Source organism: Carcharodon carcharias, assembly GCF_017639515.1.
Source record: "Carcharodon carcharias isolate sCarCar2 chromosome 36 unlocalized genomic scaffold, sCarCar2.pri SUPER_36_unloc_1, whole genome shotgun sequence".
In the NCBI taxonomy this organism is placed as follows: domain Eukaryota; kingdom Metazoa; phylum Chordata; class Chondrichthyes; order Lamniformes; family Lamnidae; genus Carcharodon; species Carcharodon carcharias.
The window spans coordinates 243,792-261,457 of NW_024470726.1; the positions used below are offsets into that span (position 1 = coordinate 243,792).

Here is a 17,666-nt window from a genome sequence, read left to right on the forward strand (position 1 = left end):
TATTTAGATGAACATTCGAAACACCATAGCCTCCAGGTCTATGGGCCAAGTGCTAGAAAATGGGATTAGAATGGATAGGTGCTTGATGGTCAGCATGGACACAATGGGCTGAAGGGTCTGTTGCTGTGCTGTATAACTCTATGACTACATTATGTGTCAGTTCAAATTTGGCATTATACAAAGTGAAATGCAGTTTGATTTCTGTTAGGGGGAGACAGTGGTGTAGTGTAGTGGTATTATCACTGGATTTGCATTCCAGAGACACAGAGTAATGCTCTGGGGACTCCGGTTCAAATCCCACCATGGGGGGGGGCAGGCAGGTGGTGAAATTTGAATTCAATATTTAAAAAAGGTTTAAAGAAAACATTGCATTGGGTCACTAATGCCTCTTTAAGGAAGGAAATCTACTGTCCTTACCCAGTCTGGCCTACATGTGATTCCAGACCCACAGCCATGTGGTTGACTGTTTAAATGCCCCTGAACAAAGGTGACTAAGGATGGGCAATAAATGCTGCAGCAATGCCCACAATCCATGATCAAGTACAATACAGTCTCTGTTGCACTCTGATGTGTCTCCCTACACTTAACCTAGGAGCAGGAGTAAGTCTTTGAGCCTGCCCTGCCATTCAATAAGATCATGGCTGGTCTGGTTGTGGTCTCAGCTCCACTTTCCTGTCTGTCCCCCCCGTAACCTTTGACTTGCTTATTTATCAAGAATTTGTCTAACTCAGCTTTGGATAGATTCAATGACATCACTGCAGGAGTTCCTCAGGGTAGTGTCCTTGGCCTATCCATCTTCAGCTGCTTCACCAATGACCTTCCTTCCGTCAGAAGTGGGGATGTTCGCTGATGATTACACAATGTTCAGCACCATTCGCAGCTCCTCAGATACTGAAGCAGTCCATGTCCAAATGCAGCAAGACCTGGACAATATCCAGGCTGGGCTGACAAGTGGCAAGTAACATTCACACCACACAAGTGTCAGGCAGTGACATCTCCAACAAGAGAGAATCTAACCATTGCCCCTTGGCATTCAATGGCATTACCATCACTGAATCCTCCACTATCAACATCCTGGGTGTTACCATTGATCAGAAACTGAACTGGACCCAGCCATATAAATACTGTGGCTACAAGAGCAGGTCAGAGGCTGGGAATCCTGCGGTGAGTAACTCACCTCCTGACTCCCCAAAGCCTGTCCACCATCTACAAGGCACAAGTCAGGAGTGTGATGGAATACTCCCCACTTGCCTGGATGAGTGCAGCTCCCACAACACTCAAGAAGCTCAACACCATCCAGGACAAAGCAGCCCCGCTTGATTGGCACCCCGTCCACAAATGCTCACTCCCTCCACCACCGACGCACAGTAGCAGCAGTGTATGTACCATCTACAAGATGCACTGCAGAAACTCACCAAGGCTCCTTCGACAGCACCTTCCAAACCCACGACCTCTACCACCTAGAAGGACAAGGGCAGCAGACACATGGGGAACACCCACCGCCTGGAAGTTCCCCTCCAAGCCCCTCATCATCCTGACTTGGAAATATATCGGCCGTTCCTTCACTGTCGCTGGGTCAAAATCCCGGAACTCCCTCCCTAACAGCACGGTGGGTGTACCTACACCACATGGACTGCAGCGGCTCAAGAAGGTGGCTCACCCACCACCTTCTCAAGTGGGCAATTAGGGGTGGGCAATAAATGCTGCCCACATCCCGTGAAAGAATAAAAAAACCCTGCCTCCACCGGTGTCTGAGGGCAAGAATTCCACAGGAACGACCCTCTGAGAGGGTTATTCCTCCTTACCTCCGTCTTAAATGGTAGGCCCTCTTATTCTCAAACTGTGTCCCCTGGTTCTAGTCTCTCCCACGAGGGGAAACATCCTCTCAGCATCCGCCCTGTCAAATCCCCTCAGGATCTTCTATGTTTCAATAAGATCAGCTCTCATTCTGCTAAACTCCATTGGGTATAGGCCCAACCTGTTCAACCTTTTCTTGTGGGATACCCCCTCATCCCAGGAGTGAGTTGAGTGAACCTCGGAACTGCTTCCAACACAAAGATTATTATTACATATTAAATTTACAGCACGTGTTTTGTGTCACACATACAGCCAGAGGGGTCTTCAACAGGTTCCAGCCCCTCAGTGTACGAACACTATCCAGGACCTAACCACCCACAACCCTTGAAAGAATAAAAGAAACATTGAGCAGCACCCAGTTTATATCAAAGTGCAAAATAATTACTGAAAGAAATACATACATTGATTAAATATCTCTCCAAACCTACAAAATAGTTCAAGGGGTAGACAGGGCAGATACAAGTAAGATGTTTCCCTCTGGTTGGGGGGGGGGGGGTCTAGAACCAGGGGACACAATTTCAAAATAAGGGGGAAGCCACTTCGGACCGAGAGAAGGAGAAGTTCTTTACTCAAAGGGTCGTGAATCTTTGGAATTCTCTACCCCAGAGGGTTGTGGAAACTCAGTCAAACTGAGTACGTTTAAGGTAGGGATTGACAGATTTCTAAATACCAGTGGCATAACGGGATAAGGGGATAGTGTGGAGGAAAAAAGGCATTGGAGTGGATGATCAGCCATGAGCGTATTGAATGGGGCGGGCAGGCTCGATGGGCTGAATGGCCGACTTCTGTTCCTATGTCTCTGTGACATCCCAGAGCAGAGCTGCAACCAATTAAGTACTTTTTAATTGCACTTCAAAAAGGTACTTCATTAGGCATGAAGCACTCTGGGCTGTCATGAGATGGTGAAGGACGCTAGAGAGATGCAGGCCCTTCCCTTTTAACGAGGGCTATCCGTTGAACCACACAGATGGCCTGTGGAAATTAATATTGACTTTAGAGCTCATGTTATTATTGAAAACATTGTCAAAATGTCAGGGACTGTGTTGAGCGCAGTTCAGAGAGTCAATATTTACACCACTTTGCGGAGTTTGCACCAGAATTACATGTCACTCTGCAAATATATTTTTCCAATCTAATGAAAATAAGCAGGGTCTTGGCCTGAAAGTGGCGGCTATGGGGAGGGTTTATTGTGGTTAATGTCAGCATTGGTGGAAAAGTGTATAGAGCATGCGGGGGCTGGGGAGGTGGGGGGGTGGTCAGGGTCGGGTGGGGGTCTCAGGGGAGGGAGGTCTATAATTGCACCAAGAAACAGGCGGACCCTCATGGCTGCGTCTCTGTGGACTGCGTGTTGAGAAACACCCTCAAGCCCAGGGGCAGCTGCTCAATGGGGAAAGGTAACATTTTTAAAATTCATTCACGGGATGTGGGTGTCGCTGGCTGGGCCCAGCATTTATTGCCCATCCCTCATTGCCCCTTGAGAAGGTGGTGGGTGAGCTGCCTTCTTGAGCCGCTGCAGTCCTTGTGGTGTAGGTACATCCACCGCGCTGTTAGGGAGGGAGTTCCAGGATTTTGACCCAGCGACAGTGAAGGGACGGCCGATATATTTCCAAGTCAGGATGGTGAGGGGCTCAGAGGGGAACTTCTGGGTGGTGGTGTTTCTGCTGCCCTTGTCCTTCTAGATGGTAGAGGTCGTGGGTTTGGAAGGTGCTGTCGAAGGAGCCTTGGTGAGTTGCTGCAGTGCATCTTGTAGATGGTACACACACTGCTGCTACTGTGCGTCGGTGGTGAAGGGAGTGAATGTTTGTGGATGTGGTGCCAATCAAGTGGGCTGCTTTGTCCTGAATGGTGTCAAGCTTCTTGAGTGCTGTTGGTTTTAACCATCTGGGTCTTCCTCCCGTCTATATAGGGGAGCGGCTGCAGAAAGAAACCCCAAATGCCCTGTGATTAATTTCTCACTCTGTGATCAGCTGATCTCAGCCGGGGCTGGGGCAGTGGGAGTGGGGCAAGGCAGTCTCATGGTCAAGGGGTAGAGCTTTTCTTTCATTTATTCTTTCTTGGGGTGTGGGTGTCACTGGCAAGTCCAGCATTTGTTGCCCATCCCTAATTGCCCCTTGAACTGAGTGGCCTCGATCGACCATTTCAGAGGGGCAGTTAAGAATCAACCACATGGCTGTGGGTCTGGAGTCACATGTAGGCCAGACCGGGTAACAATGGCAGATTTCCCTCCCTAAAAGGGCATTAGTGACCCAGATGAAGTTTTTACAATAATCTGAAGATGTGAAGGTGTGCAGTGCTGAGGGGGTGCTGCCTCGCCTGAAACCCAGGCCCCCATCTACCCTCTCGTGTGGGAGTGAAAGATGCCATGGTTGAAGAGCAGGCCTCCTACCCCAATGCCTGACCCTCAACCGACATCACTAAAAACACAGGGTCTGCGCCGATATCACATTGCTCTTTGTGGGAGCTTGCTACACGCAAATTGGCAGCTGCGATTCCTACATCACAACAGTGACTACACCAAAAAGAAAGAAACTATACAGGGCACTAGTTACACCACACCTAGAATACGGTGAACAGTTTTGGTTCCCTTATCTAAGGAAAGATATACTGGCATTGGAGGCAATCCAGAGAAGGTTCACTAGGGTGATCCTGGGTATGGAGGGATTTTCTTATGAGAAGAGGTTGAGTAGGCTGGGCCTGTGCTCATTGGAGTTTAGAAGAATGAGGGGTGACCTTATTGAAACATATAAGATTCTTAGGGGGCTTGACAGAGTAGATGCTGAGAGGTTGTTTCCCCTTGTGGGAGAGTCTAGGACCACAGGGCATAATCTCAGAGTAAGGGGTCGCCCATTTAAAACAGAGATGAGGAGGGTGGGTCATGAAGTATATTCAAGGCTGAGATAGACAGATTGTTTATCATTGAGGGAATCAAGTGTTATGGGGAAAAGGCAGGAAAGTGGAGTTGAGGATTATCAGATCAGCCATGATCTCATTAAACGGCAGAGCAGACTCGATGGGCTGAATGGCCTACTTCTGCTCCTACCTCTTATGGCCTCAGTACTTCAGCTGTCTGAGGCCCTAAGCTCTGGAATTCCCTCCCTAAATCTCTCCGACTCTCTCTCTCTCTCGCTCTCTCCCTAAATCTCTCCGCCTCTCTCACTCTCTCTCTCTCGCTCTCTCCCTAAATCTCTCCACCTCTCTCTCTCTCTCTCTCCTCCTTTAAGCTTGTTTTTCACTTTCCACCCTTCCCTGGGAAGATGGCATTGGCAGATGTGCATCTTGACCCTCTAGTCATAGCGGTCGACAGGCCATTTTCGAGGGTGTAGCTTGGGGCACCCTGAGGTGGTAATTGGTGCTACAGAAATGCAGGTTGTCTGCTCCCTACATTGTGCAGGTTGTTATCAAGTTCCTGAGGAGCCTACTTCCCAATTGCCAGACCGAGCTGTTCCCAGGAGATAAGATAAACAGATTATACTTTTAATTATGAATGGGGAGTGGCTGACTAGAAGACCAGTGCAAACATTACTAATCAGATGAACAACTGGCCAGCAGAAGATGGGAGTTTTATCATATTGCTGTTTACTTTTAAAGGGGAAACAGCTTGGTGGAGGTAAAGTGGGAGTTGGAATGGAGGGCGGGTCAGGGAAGGGCTGGAGAAAAGGTTTTCCATTCACAATCTCCGCTCCTTTCTCGTCAACCGCGAAGGGGGCGGGGGGGGTGGTGGTATGGGAGGCGGGGTGGGGTGGTGTGGGAGGCGAGTGCCGGTGAATCTCACACCAATGTCTCCTCCTCGCTCACCACCACCCTCTTAAGACCAGCTTCCGCACCCCTTCCACAGATTCTGCACCTGAGTCGTACATTTCATCCGGAGCCCGGAGTCTGAGCTGTTTGACTGTGGGTGGCATCACCACCCGCTGGAGATGGTGGCATAGCGGTAATGTCACTGGGCTAGTAACCCAGAGTCCCAGGCTAGTGCTCTGGAGACAGGGGTTCAAATCCCACCACGGCAGCTGGTGGAATTTAAACCCAATTAATAAAATCAGGAATCGAAAGCTAGTCTCAGTGATGGTAACCAAGGCAACCATCATGGATGGTCAGAAAAACCCCATCTGGGTCACTAATGCCCCTTTAGGGAAGGAAATCTGTTGTCCTTACCCAGTCTGGCCCTACATGTGACTCCAGACCCACAGCAATGTGGCTGACTCTTAAAGGCCCCTCTGAAATGGCCGAGTGAGACATTTAGTTCAAGGGGCAATTATGGATGGGCAAGAAATGCCAGTGTCTCCCACATTCCATGAAAGAGTAAAGGGAAAAAAATGTGACTCCATATCTCCAGCAGTGACTCTTAACATTCCCGTAAAATGGCCTCTCAGTTGCTACTACTACAGGTTCAACATGTGCACCCACCAACACCATCTTCTCAGGGGAAGATGGAAAGGGAAGCATAACGGAGGACAGGCAGAGAGAGAGGCAGGCGGAGAGGTTTAGGGAGGGAATTCCAGAGCTCAGGGCCCCGAGGCAGCTGAAGGCACGGCCGCCAGTGGTGGGTTGATGGGGATTGGGAGATGCACAAGAGGCCGGAATTGGAGGTCAAGATGTCCACTGCACAAATAATGCAATGCCCCTGCCCTAACTCCACTCGAGCAAGGATGGTGGGGGAGTGTTCATCCATGTAATCAAATGAATCAGGAATAACAAGGGAAGGCAAGCATTAATAGACATTGAAACACATTCCCTCCCCATCCATGAACCACATTCCCTCCCCATCCATGAGTTACTACTAGACAAGGTATATAGATTTTCATAGAATTTGGAAGCCATTCGGCCCCTCTGCTCTGTGCTGGTGTTCCTGCTCCACACGAGCCTGTTCCCACTCCCCTCTTCATCTCCCCCATCCCCATATCCTTCTATTCCTTTCTCCCTCGTGTTGATCCAGCTTCTCCCCTTCAATGCATCTCCACAATTCACCTCGACCACTCCCCGTGGGACCGAGTCCCACATTCTCCCCGCTCCCCGCGGGATCGAGTCCCACATTCTCCCCACTCCCCGTGGGAGCGAGTCCCACATTCTCCCCACTCCCCGTGGGAGCGAGTCCCACATTCTCCCCACTCCCCGTGGGAGCGAGTCCCACATTCTCCCCACTCCCCGTGGGAGCGAGTCCCACATTCTCCCCACTCCCCGTGGGAGCGAGTCCCACATTCTCCCCACTCCCCGCGGGAGCGAGTCCCACATTCTCCCCACTCACCGTGGGAGCGAGTCCCATATTCTCCCCACTCACCGTGGGAGCGAGTCCCACATTCTCCCCACTCCCCACGGGAGCGAATCCCACGTTCTCCCCACTCTCTGGGTAAATAGATTAGTGCCCACTCCTAGCCCCTCCCAAAATGGGGTTTAAAATGGAGCCCAAACATTTTGTCCTTCCTCAAAATATCCCAGCTCAAGGAGGCATCCACCTCCCAGCCAAATGACAGGAATCAAACACCCACTTCCCTAGGGACAGCAGGAGGCTACTCAGCCCACCGAGCCTGTTCCATCACTCAGCTAGATCAGGGCTGATCTGTATCTTAACTCCATCTACCCACATTGGTTCCATAACCCTTAAACCTCTTACTCAACAAAAATCTATCATTCTCATCCCCATCCCCTTCCTCTCAGCCTCGACAGCTTTTTTGGGGGGAGAGAGTTCCAGATCCCCGCTCCCCTCTGTGTGAAGTGCTTCCTGACATCACCCCTGAATGGCCTGGCTCCCATTTTAATGTTCTGCCCCCCTTGTTCTGGACTCTCTCCCCCCACCCACCAGAGGAAACAGTTTCTCTCCATCAACCTGATCGAATCCTTTGATCATCTTAAACCCCTCAACTCCATTATCCCTTAATCTTCCACACTTGAGGGGATACAAGCTGAGTCTGTGTGACCTGTCCTCGGCATTTAACCCTTTCAGCCCTGGGATTGTTCTGGTCGGTCTGTGCTGCACCCCCTCCAAGGGCCAATACATTCTTCCTGAGGTGTGGGAGCCCAGGACTGGATCCAGTTGCTCCAGATGGAGCCTGAGCTGGGCTTATTTTATTATGGAGGAAAGAGCTGTATAAATAGTACAGCCAATCAACCTATATCCTGTGTAAAATATTCCACAGATGTAGAAATAACAATCCTATCGTTGAAGGGTGAGATGAATGTATTACAAGCCTTAGCATACTTTTTAATCCTCACATTAAACTAGTGTAACTGGGAAAACCATTGTGTCCAGTGCTTCATTAAATTCAGGTCTTCCACGAAAGTACACACCACCCATGTTTCCATTCTGTTAACTCAGCCAAATTGAATTTAAGCATCAATAGAGTCAGCTGAAGGTTGACAAACAAACTGCAGAAAGTGAGGGTTCGTGGCACACATCAGTCTGTCACAGTGAGAGGTGTGGGATATATCAGGGTGTTACAGTGAGGGGTGTGGGGTGTATCAGGGGGTTAGAGTGAGGGGTGTGGTGTGTATCAGAGTGTTACAGTGAGGGGTGTGGGATACATCAGGGTGTTACAGTGAGGGGTGTGGGATATATCAGGGTGTTACAGTGAGGGGTGTGGGGTATATCAGTGTGTTACAGGGGGTGTGGGGTATATCAGAGTGTTACAGTGAGCAGTGTGGGGTTTTCTCGGAGTGTTACAGTGAGAGCTGTGGGGTATATCAGTGTGTTACAGTGAGGGTTGTGGGGTATATCAGAGTGTTACAGTGAGGGGTGTGGGATATATCAGAGTGTTACAGTGAGGGGTGCGGGATATATCAGAGTATTATAGTGAGGGTTGTGGGGTATATCAGAGTGTTACAGTGAGGGGTGTGGGGTATATCAGTGTGTTACAGGGGGTGTGGGGTTTATCAGAGTGTTGCAGGGCATGTGGGGTTTTCTCAGTGTGTTACAGTGAGAGGTGTGGGGTATATCAGTGTGTTACAGTGAGGGGTGTGGGGTATATCAGACTGTTACAGTGAGGGGTGTGGGGTATATCAGTGTGTTACAGTGAGGGGTGTGGTGTATATTAGAGTGTTACAGGGCGTGTGGGGTTTTTTCAGAGTGTTACAGTGAGAGGTGTGGGGTATATGAGAAAGTTACGGTGAGGGCTGTGGGGCATATTAAAGCGTTTAGCGAGGAGTGTGGACAATAGGTATTACTCGCAGGACAAGTACAGTTTCAAACAACCTTTATTTCCTTCACAATAGCTGATTCGGAGTCAGCCTCCCTGGTTGAAATTATGACACAGCTTCTGTCATTTACCAGGCATTGTTGCTGCCTTAGGTCATGTTATTTGGCATATACAGCTCTCAGAGTGTCGACTTCTGCTTCAAGCTCACCCCACCTCCACCCCCCTCTCCCCCCCCACGCCAACCCCCGTCTTCCCCGTGTCTGGCCAGGGTTCAGCATCAAGTGGGCTTGACCAACACTGACCCAGCTGTACTGCACGCAGAGAAAGAGGCGGTGACCGAGTCAGCAGCAGCAGCACTTTCGGCAAGAGTCACGGGGCGGGAAGTTGTGCCGAATCCATTCATTTTGGCTGCCCCTGGGTCAGGCTAGGGAGCGGGCGTTTCAGGACCGTGGACAGCGCCCTGTGGAGCCCAAGGTGGATAACAACCGAAGGGGGACCTGACTACTTGACACCTGGGTAGCTTCAGCACCGTGGACAGCGCCCCGTGGAGCTCAAGGTGGATAACAACCGAAAGGGGACCTGAGTACTTGACACCTGGGTGGCTTCAGCACCGCGGACAGCGCCCTGTGGGACTGAATATCTTGGCCCCCGTGTGGATAGCGACTACCACCACCCCCCCCACCCCCAACAATGGTCCGTCACTGGACCTACCTGAAGAACATATGAATAGCGCAGCAACAGTACAGGAGAGGGTCAAGGACACACTCTCCTCCACCTCTCCACCCTCCCAAACATTGCTAACCTGAATCCAGGAGCTCCAGAAACCGCCCTCTTGCAAGGAGACATTCGAGAGGCTCTGCATCTGAGAGGCTAGCTTTCCTTTGGGATAACTGGAACTCACCTGTATTTGGATAAAAGACTGGACTGCGTGAGTGCATTGAGAAGAGAGAGAGACAGTCCACTAGCCACTTTCTTGGTCGCTTTAGAGATGTATCTATCAGCAAGTCCTCCGTGAAAACCTTAAAATCCTGTGGTAGGTAAAAGGAAACAGAGAACAACTGGGGTGAAAGGATGAATATAGGACACAACATACTGAGAAAACTGCACAGAAGGCATTCAGTGGACTTCAACCAAGTGAGAAATCAAGTACCAAGTGCTTGCCTTACATATCTGCACTCACAGAATGAATAAGAAAGAGACAGGGACTTCTGTTGTTCCTTTCAGTACCTCAAGCCGTGCCAAAGCACTTTTCAGCTGGTGAAGAATCTTTTGAAGTGTAGTCACTGCTGTAATGCAAGAAACACAGCAGCTGAATTTCACACAGCAAGGTCCTGCAAACAGTAATGAGGTAAAGGCCAGTCAATCTGTGTTTTAGTGTTATTGCCTGAGGGATAAATATTGCCTCCCCAGGGCACTGGGGAGAATGTCTGTGAGATCATTTACATCCACCTGAGATCATTTACATCCATCTGAGAGGGCAGGCAGGGTCTAGGTTTACTGCCCCACCTGATATCAGGGGCAATTGCAGCTACTACTAGCATAATAGCCTGTGATTAATTGTTCTTAAATGAAGGCTAGTGTGTTGCTTCAACTTAGTACAATGATGGGTGATGGGGATCTTGATGATAGTGCAAATGACAGCTACTTGGAGATTAACAGCACACTATTCTTTGAACCAGGCAATTTTGCTGCTTTAGGAGCCTTCTACACTGTCTTGCGGATGATCATTGCGCTGATGTACTCCATCGTGTGTGCTGTGGGCCTCTTGGGAAACCTCCTGGTCTTGTACCTCACCCGAGGGCTCAAAGGGCGGAACGAGTCCACCATCAACTTCTTCGTCTTCAACCTGGCCCTGGCCGACTTCCACTTTGTCCTGGTGTTGCCCTTCTGGGCGGCCGAGATCATCCTGGACCACATCTGGCCCTTTGGTGATGCCATATGCAAGCTGGTCCTCTTTGTCACTGTGCTCAACATGTACGCTAGTGTTTTCTTCCTGACCGCCATGAGTGTCAGCCGGTACTGCACAATGGTCCAAACTCTCAGGCCGGGCAGGACCCCCATCAGATCCTGCGTAGTGAAATGGGTCAGCCTGGTGATCTGGCTCATAGCTATTGCAGCCAGTTTAGCTCCAACCATATACTCCCAGACTGTCAATATTCATGGGAAGCAGTTGTGCATCCTGAAGTTCCCAGATGGACAATATTTTCTGGCACTCCAGCACATTCAGAAGGTCGTGTTGGCTTTCATAATCCCCCTGGTAGTCATATCCACCTGCTATTTATTACTTATAAACTTCCTACGACATCATAAGATAAGTAGCAGCAATCCAAAGAGACAATCCAAGGTCACCAAATCCATCATAATACTGGTACTGTCCTTCTTTATTAGCTGGCTACCCAACCATATCATAACCTGTTGGGGAGTGTTGGTTAAACTGGAATTGGTCCATTGGAGCAGTGCTTACTATATTGCTCACACTTACATCCACCCATTCACCATCTGCCTGGCCAACGCCAACAGTTGCCTCAACCCCGTCATCTACTGCCTGATGAGGAGGGAGTTCAGGGAGTCCTTGAAGAGTCTCTTCTGGAGCATCTCTGTCAGTTACCCTTGGACGTACCTCAATACTGCCCGCCACAGGGAGCAATGTGAGGACAGTCAAGTTGTTGTAGCCTTGAACCAAGTGCACAGTCAGCCAGAATCCAACGGACATGGCCCAAGATGCAGCACACTGCCTGCCACTACCTCCAGCCTTGTTCAACGAAACTGATCCAGGCCTCATGGCAGTGCCCAGCCATCCAGAGGACTCCCAATGCGTAAACTGCGCCTGTTGCTCAGTCAGACAGGTACCCATATTGTAGGCACAGACAATTACAGAGAATCTACAACACAGAAACAGACCATTCGGCCCCTCTGTTCCGTGCTGGTGTGTATGCTGCACATTAGCCTCTATGTCGATCCTATCAGCGCCCTTCATATTTTTAAGACTCTATCACTTATAGTCTCCTCTTTTTGAGAGAAAATGGCCCAAGGTGGTTCAGTCTCTCCTGAAAAAATTGACTTTTCAGTTCTGGGATCATTGTTCTATCTTTATTGCTCTTCCCTCACTGCCTGTATATCATTTCTATAATGTAGAAACTTGAACCACACAAGGTGAAAGTCTATCCATTGCTGATTCACACATTGATCTCACACAAGTGATCAGAATCATCTTGCCTCCCTCCCTTCTCCTCATCCCCAGTCTATGGCATTGACCTGGGGCAGAGCTATTAAATGCTGGCACTGAGGCCTAAAGTGGCATAGATGGTGGTTCCTATGGGTTTGGTGATGTACTCTTAATACAATAAGATTCAGCCCCCAGCTGGAGCACTGTTTCCAATCCTGGGCTCCGCACTTTAGGAAGGAGGTCGAGGCCTTGGAGAGGGCGGCAGAGGAAGATTCACCCTGAATGGGGCCAAGGATGAGGGACTTCAGTCCATGTGGAGAGACTGGGAGAAGCTGGGATTGTTCTCCTCAGAGCAGAGAATGTTAAGGGGGAGATTGAATCGAGGCGTTCGGAATCAGGAAGGGGGTTTGGACAGAGTAAATGAGGAGAAACTGTTTCCACTGGGCAGGAGGGTCGGTAACCAGAGGGGACACAAATTGAAGAGAATCGGGGAAAGAACCAGAGGGGGAGATGAGGAGAATTTTTTTTTGACACAGCGAGTTGTTGTGATCTGGAAGGCGCTGCCTGAAAGGGCAGATTCAACAGGAACTTTCAAAAGGGGAATTGAATAAATACTTGAAGGGGAAAAGTATGCAGGGATGTGGGGGAAAGAGCAAGGGGGAGTGGGACTAATTGGATAGCTCTTCCAAAGAGGCATGGTGCGCCGAATGACTTGCTTCTCTGCTGTCTGCTTCTCTGGCTGGGGCAGTGCCTATTGAGCCCCAATTCATGAAGTGATGAGGCCGGTAGTTCTGCAAGCGTCTCAACACCCCCTTCTCACAGGCAATTAGGGATGGGCAATAAATGCTGGCCTAGCCAGCGATGCCTACATCCCATGAATGCATTTAAAAAACTGTCAGACTGTCAGACGGAGAAGTGGCAGTGCTGACACTGCCTAGTCCAACTCTTTGCATTAAAATGGTCCAAAAGGATACAACCAATTTCAGTGTAACAGTGCAAGACAGGCTGCAACAACTTGATAGATATAAGATTGCAAGGTGAATAAGTCTTTCAAGTAGGGAGAATCATTACGGAATGTAAAATAAACAAACGGTAAATGAGTAGAAAGAAGTGATAACTCACTGGAGCTGAGTCTCAAATTAGAAATCAAGCTGCAATCACTAGGTTTAGTTGCTAGTTTAGTGGTTACTGTGATTAGTTGACAACCTGTATTCCACATCAAAGTTTCTGGTCATTGCTGGCACCCATCACACACATTTACCTTTTGGGAATATTATATGTAAATCGTATAATTCCTCTCTAAACTTATTTAGCAAATAAACACGAAATGAAATTTGCAGTAAAATCTCAATGATTTTGGTAATCAAATGTTATCTTTGAAACAGTCCTGTTGTTGCTAAAGAATACTGTGACTAACTGATGTACCATTCAATTGTGATTGTGTAGAGCCAATACAGACATTGTTACAAATGATAATCCACTTGTTTGAATTAATTGTTCAAAGTAGGTTTCTCAGAGCTCCCCATGAACACCATTCATGGCTCCTCAGGTACTGAAGCAGTCCATGTCCAAATGCAGCAAGACCTGGACAATATCCAGGCTTGGGCTGACAAGTGACAAGTAACATTCGTGCCACACAAGTGCCAGGCTATGACCATCTCCACCAAGAGAGAAACTACCCATCTCCTCTTGACGTTCAATGACATTACCATCACTGAATCCCCCACTATCAACATCCTGGGGGTTACCACTGACCAGAGACTGAACTGGACCAGCCATGTAAATACTGTGGCTACAAGAGCCAGTCAGAGGCTGGGAATCCTGTGACGAGTAACTCACCTTCTGACTCCCCAAAGCCTGTCCACCATCTACAAGGCACAAGTCAGGAGTGTGATGGAATACTCCCCACTTGCCTGGATGAGTGCAACTCCCACAACACTCAAGAAGCTCGACACTGTCCAGGACAAAGCAGCCCCCCTTGATTGCACCACATCCACAAATATTCACTCTCTCCACCATCAATGCACGGTAGCAGCAGTGTGTGTACCATCTACAAGATGCATGGCAGGAATTCACCAAGGCTCCTTCTACAGCACCTTCCAAACCCACAACCACTACTATCTAGGACAAGAGCAGCAGACCTTGGAACCACCACCACATGGAAGTTCCCCTCCAAGTCACTTACCAACCCCACTTGGAAATATATTGGCTGTTCCTTCACTGTTGCTGGGTCAAAATCATGGAACTCCCTCCCTAACAGCACTGTGGGTGTACCTACACCACAGGGACTGCAGCGGTTCAAGAAGGTAGCTCACCACCACCTTCTCAAGGGCAATTAGGGATGGGCAATAAACGCTGACCCAGCGACACCTACATCCCATTAAAAATGAAACAAATTTCACCACCAATAACAGGACAGTTTAGATTGTGGGTTTGACTCCCTTAGCTTTACTGCCGTTGCTCTCTTATTCAGCTTTTAATACATTAGGCTGTCTTTAAGTTTCCTTTAGGAGGATTTGATAAGTGTACCAATAGATCAGCAGCCTGGAATTCATCCCAGAATGATTCACTGCCTCTCTTCTTGGCATGGAAACCCCTGCATGTCCCTGTTTCTGGACAGTATCAATCCCAATCTTTATTGGGCCGCAGGTACAGAAGGGCTTCAGTTTGGTACTGATTGCTATTCCTTGCTGAGAACTCCACAGGATGGGAATTAGCACCTAAGGGAGACCCGAGGGACATCCTCCAAGTGAGTATATAGACACATAGTTTGCTCGTGCTTTCTGACAATGTTAATAAAAGCAATACTGATTTACCACTGGCGTCTGATTCAAGTGTGTTGAATTAACCTAACAGGGGTTCTTCATGTGAAGATCATGTGGAGGAGGGTAGAGAGGGTACAGAGGAGATTGACAAGGATGTTGTCAGGACTGGAAAGTTGCAGCTATGAGGAAAGATTGGATAGGCTGGGGTTGTTCTCCCTGGAACAGAGGAGGATGAGGGGAGATTTGATTGAGATGTACAAAATTGTGAGGGGGCCGGGATAGAGTGGATGGGAAGGGCCTATTTGCCCTGGCAGAGAGGTCAGTGAGAATGTGGGCACAGATTTAAAGTAATCAGTAGAAAGATTAGAGAGGAAATGAGGAAAGTCTTTCTCACCCAGAGGGTGGTGGGGGTCTGGAACTCACTGCCAGAAAGGGCAGTAGAGTCAGAAACCCTCAACTCATTTAAAAGGTGCCTGGATATGTACCTCAAGTGCTGGAACCTGCAGGGGTACAGACCAAGTGCTGGAAAATGGGATTAGGCTGGGTGACTCATTCTTTCAGCCAACGCACTCATGATGGGCTGAATGGCCTCTTTCTGTGCCGTAAACTTCCTATGGCCCTAGGAGGGCAGTTCCATGCAGCACATCAGCTGTCAAACACCCCACACAGGCGGTGCTGAGAGTTAAGAGGCTATTTGGACATGGAGCTCAACCTTAGTCTCTGACGGCTCCTTAGAACTCCAACCTTTCACCTCCAGGGGCTGGGGTGCATCCAATCCAGCCCGGGCTGATCCGGGTGGAAACGCTAGAATTCCCTCCCTAAACCATCTCCGCCTCGCTCAGGCGTTCCTTAAAACCAGCTTCTTTAACCAAACATTTAGTCACCGGTCCCTAATATGTGGCTCAGGTGTCAGATTTCACCTGCAAACGTCCTGTGGAGTTTCCCCCCACCCTCCCTCCAACCTCCCCAGCCCCCAACTAACGCCCCCCCAAACAACCCCCCCCACCCAACACCCACCACACACCCCACCCAGCCCCCCAACCCGGAGATGTTTTGCCAGATTAAGGGTGCTATATAAATGCAAGTTGTTGTTGGATCCTCCTGTGCCGTGGTCCGAGGGGCAGCGGGTTTGTTGCCACGGCAGTCAAAGCACCGGGCGGGCACAGTTCTGTGCCCTCGGTATCCCCGCCTTTGGGAAGGGGCAGCCAATGCTGACCATGTTGTCCAGGGTTCTCTGCCCAGGACATCACCAGGGAGGAAGAGGCTTTGCCTGCCTTTGCCCTTCTTAGGCAGTCCCTCGGGACCAAGGGTGACTTTCCTTCCACTCCAGTGTTGTGGGCCCTGAGGTGGCTGTAAAGTCCAAAGCTGGATCCACACACTCCACTACAGGTAGTGTTTGGTGAGGTCAGTGGGTAGGAGGTTCAGATGTTTAGTAAGCTCTGTTGTGGAGTATCTGAAGACACTCAACACCGAGTCAGGTGCAGGTAAAACCAGCAGCGGTTTATTCAATACAGGTATGCACATAGGGGAATTTTCTCTCAGAATGCTATCCAAAGTTACACAGCTTCTGGCGGTTATTTATACCAGCTTTGTGATACCTCAACATTAACTCACAATGGTCTTATCTTGTGTGTCTGGTTCGATACATCCGCAATTACAGATGAGTTAACAAAACAATCACGGAATGATCTGAACCAAACGACACAAACAATGTCCGCAGTTTATTCCAAAAGGCGAGATTTGCTTATCTATCCTGGCATTTTATTGCAGCGTCCAGTCGTCTACATACCTTAGCTTGGCCCTGAGGTCGCGCAATCAGTTTTATTGCAGTATAACTCTTGGATCGCTTGTCAGCTTATTCCATCCTGACCCAAAGGTCAACCCTACCAAATCCGCTCGAGTGTTTTTTTTCACTACAAACACTTTTAAAACTTATATCGGCAACTTAGCCAAGCCTGGGTGATCCCATAATGCATCATGCCCCTTTAGCTCCTTCCGATGTTTGAGACTTGGTCCCCACCTGGTCCTATTGGAGACGTTTGAAATGGTTGGCACCTCCAGAGATACTTCTTTTCCAGTTTAGGTGGCGCTGAGCAAGAGATTCTCACAGATTAAACACTCTCCCTGCATCGAATGGTGGAACTTCACTCCATTCTCCTGTCACTAACTCCTCCCCTCCCCCGCCTCCACCCTCCAGACGCCTTGCCCCCGTTACAGAAACTTCCTCGAAACTCTGACACGCTGCCACAATCATGGCCAAATTTCTGAGAATTTCAACGCCATGTGAGACTGTTAAACGAAACTTAATACAACATATCACATTTGTATAGCACCTTTCATGTCCTTTGCAGGAACGTAAATCAAAGTTTGACCCCGAGCCACATGAGGAGATTTTAGGGACAGGTGATCAAATGCTTGGTCAAAGAGGTTGGTTTTAAGGAGCATCTTAAAGGAGGAGAGAGGGAGAGAGAGAGAGGGGTGGGGAGGTTTAGGGAGGGAATTCCAGAGCTCAGGGCCCCTCCCAGGCAGCTGAAGGCCCGGCCATCAATGGTGGAGTGATGGGAATTGGGGGATGCACGAAAGGCCGGGATTGGAGGAGCGCAGAGATCTCGGAGGGTTGTAGGGGCTGGAGGAGGTTACAGAGATAGGGAGGGGTGCAGGGGCTGGAGGAGGTTACAGAGATAGGGAGGGGTGTAGGCGCTGGAGGAGGTTACAGAGATAGGGAGGGGTGTAGGGGATGGAGGAGGTTAC

The 17,666-nt window shown here is 49.3% G+C and overlaps 1 protein-coding gene across 1 annotated transcript; it reads left to right on the forward strand.

The window, feature by feature from the left end:
* Window positions 1-10,587: 10,587 nt before the first annotated feature.
* LOC121274312 (relaxin-3 receptor 1-like) lies at window positions 10,588-11,754 on the forward strand. The gene has a single exon (XM_041181554.1). It carries the CDS (start codon window positions 10,588-10,590, stop codon window positions 11,752-11,754), a length of 1,167 nt encoding a protein of 388 aa, XP_041037488.1.
* The last annotated feature ends 5,912 nt before the right edge of the window (window positions 11,755-17,666 follow it).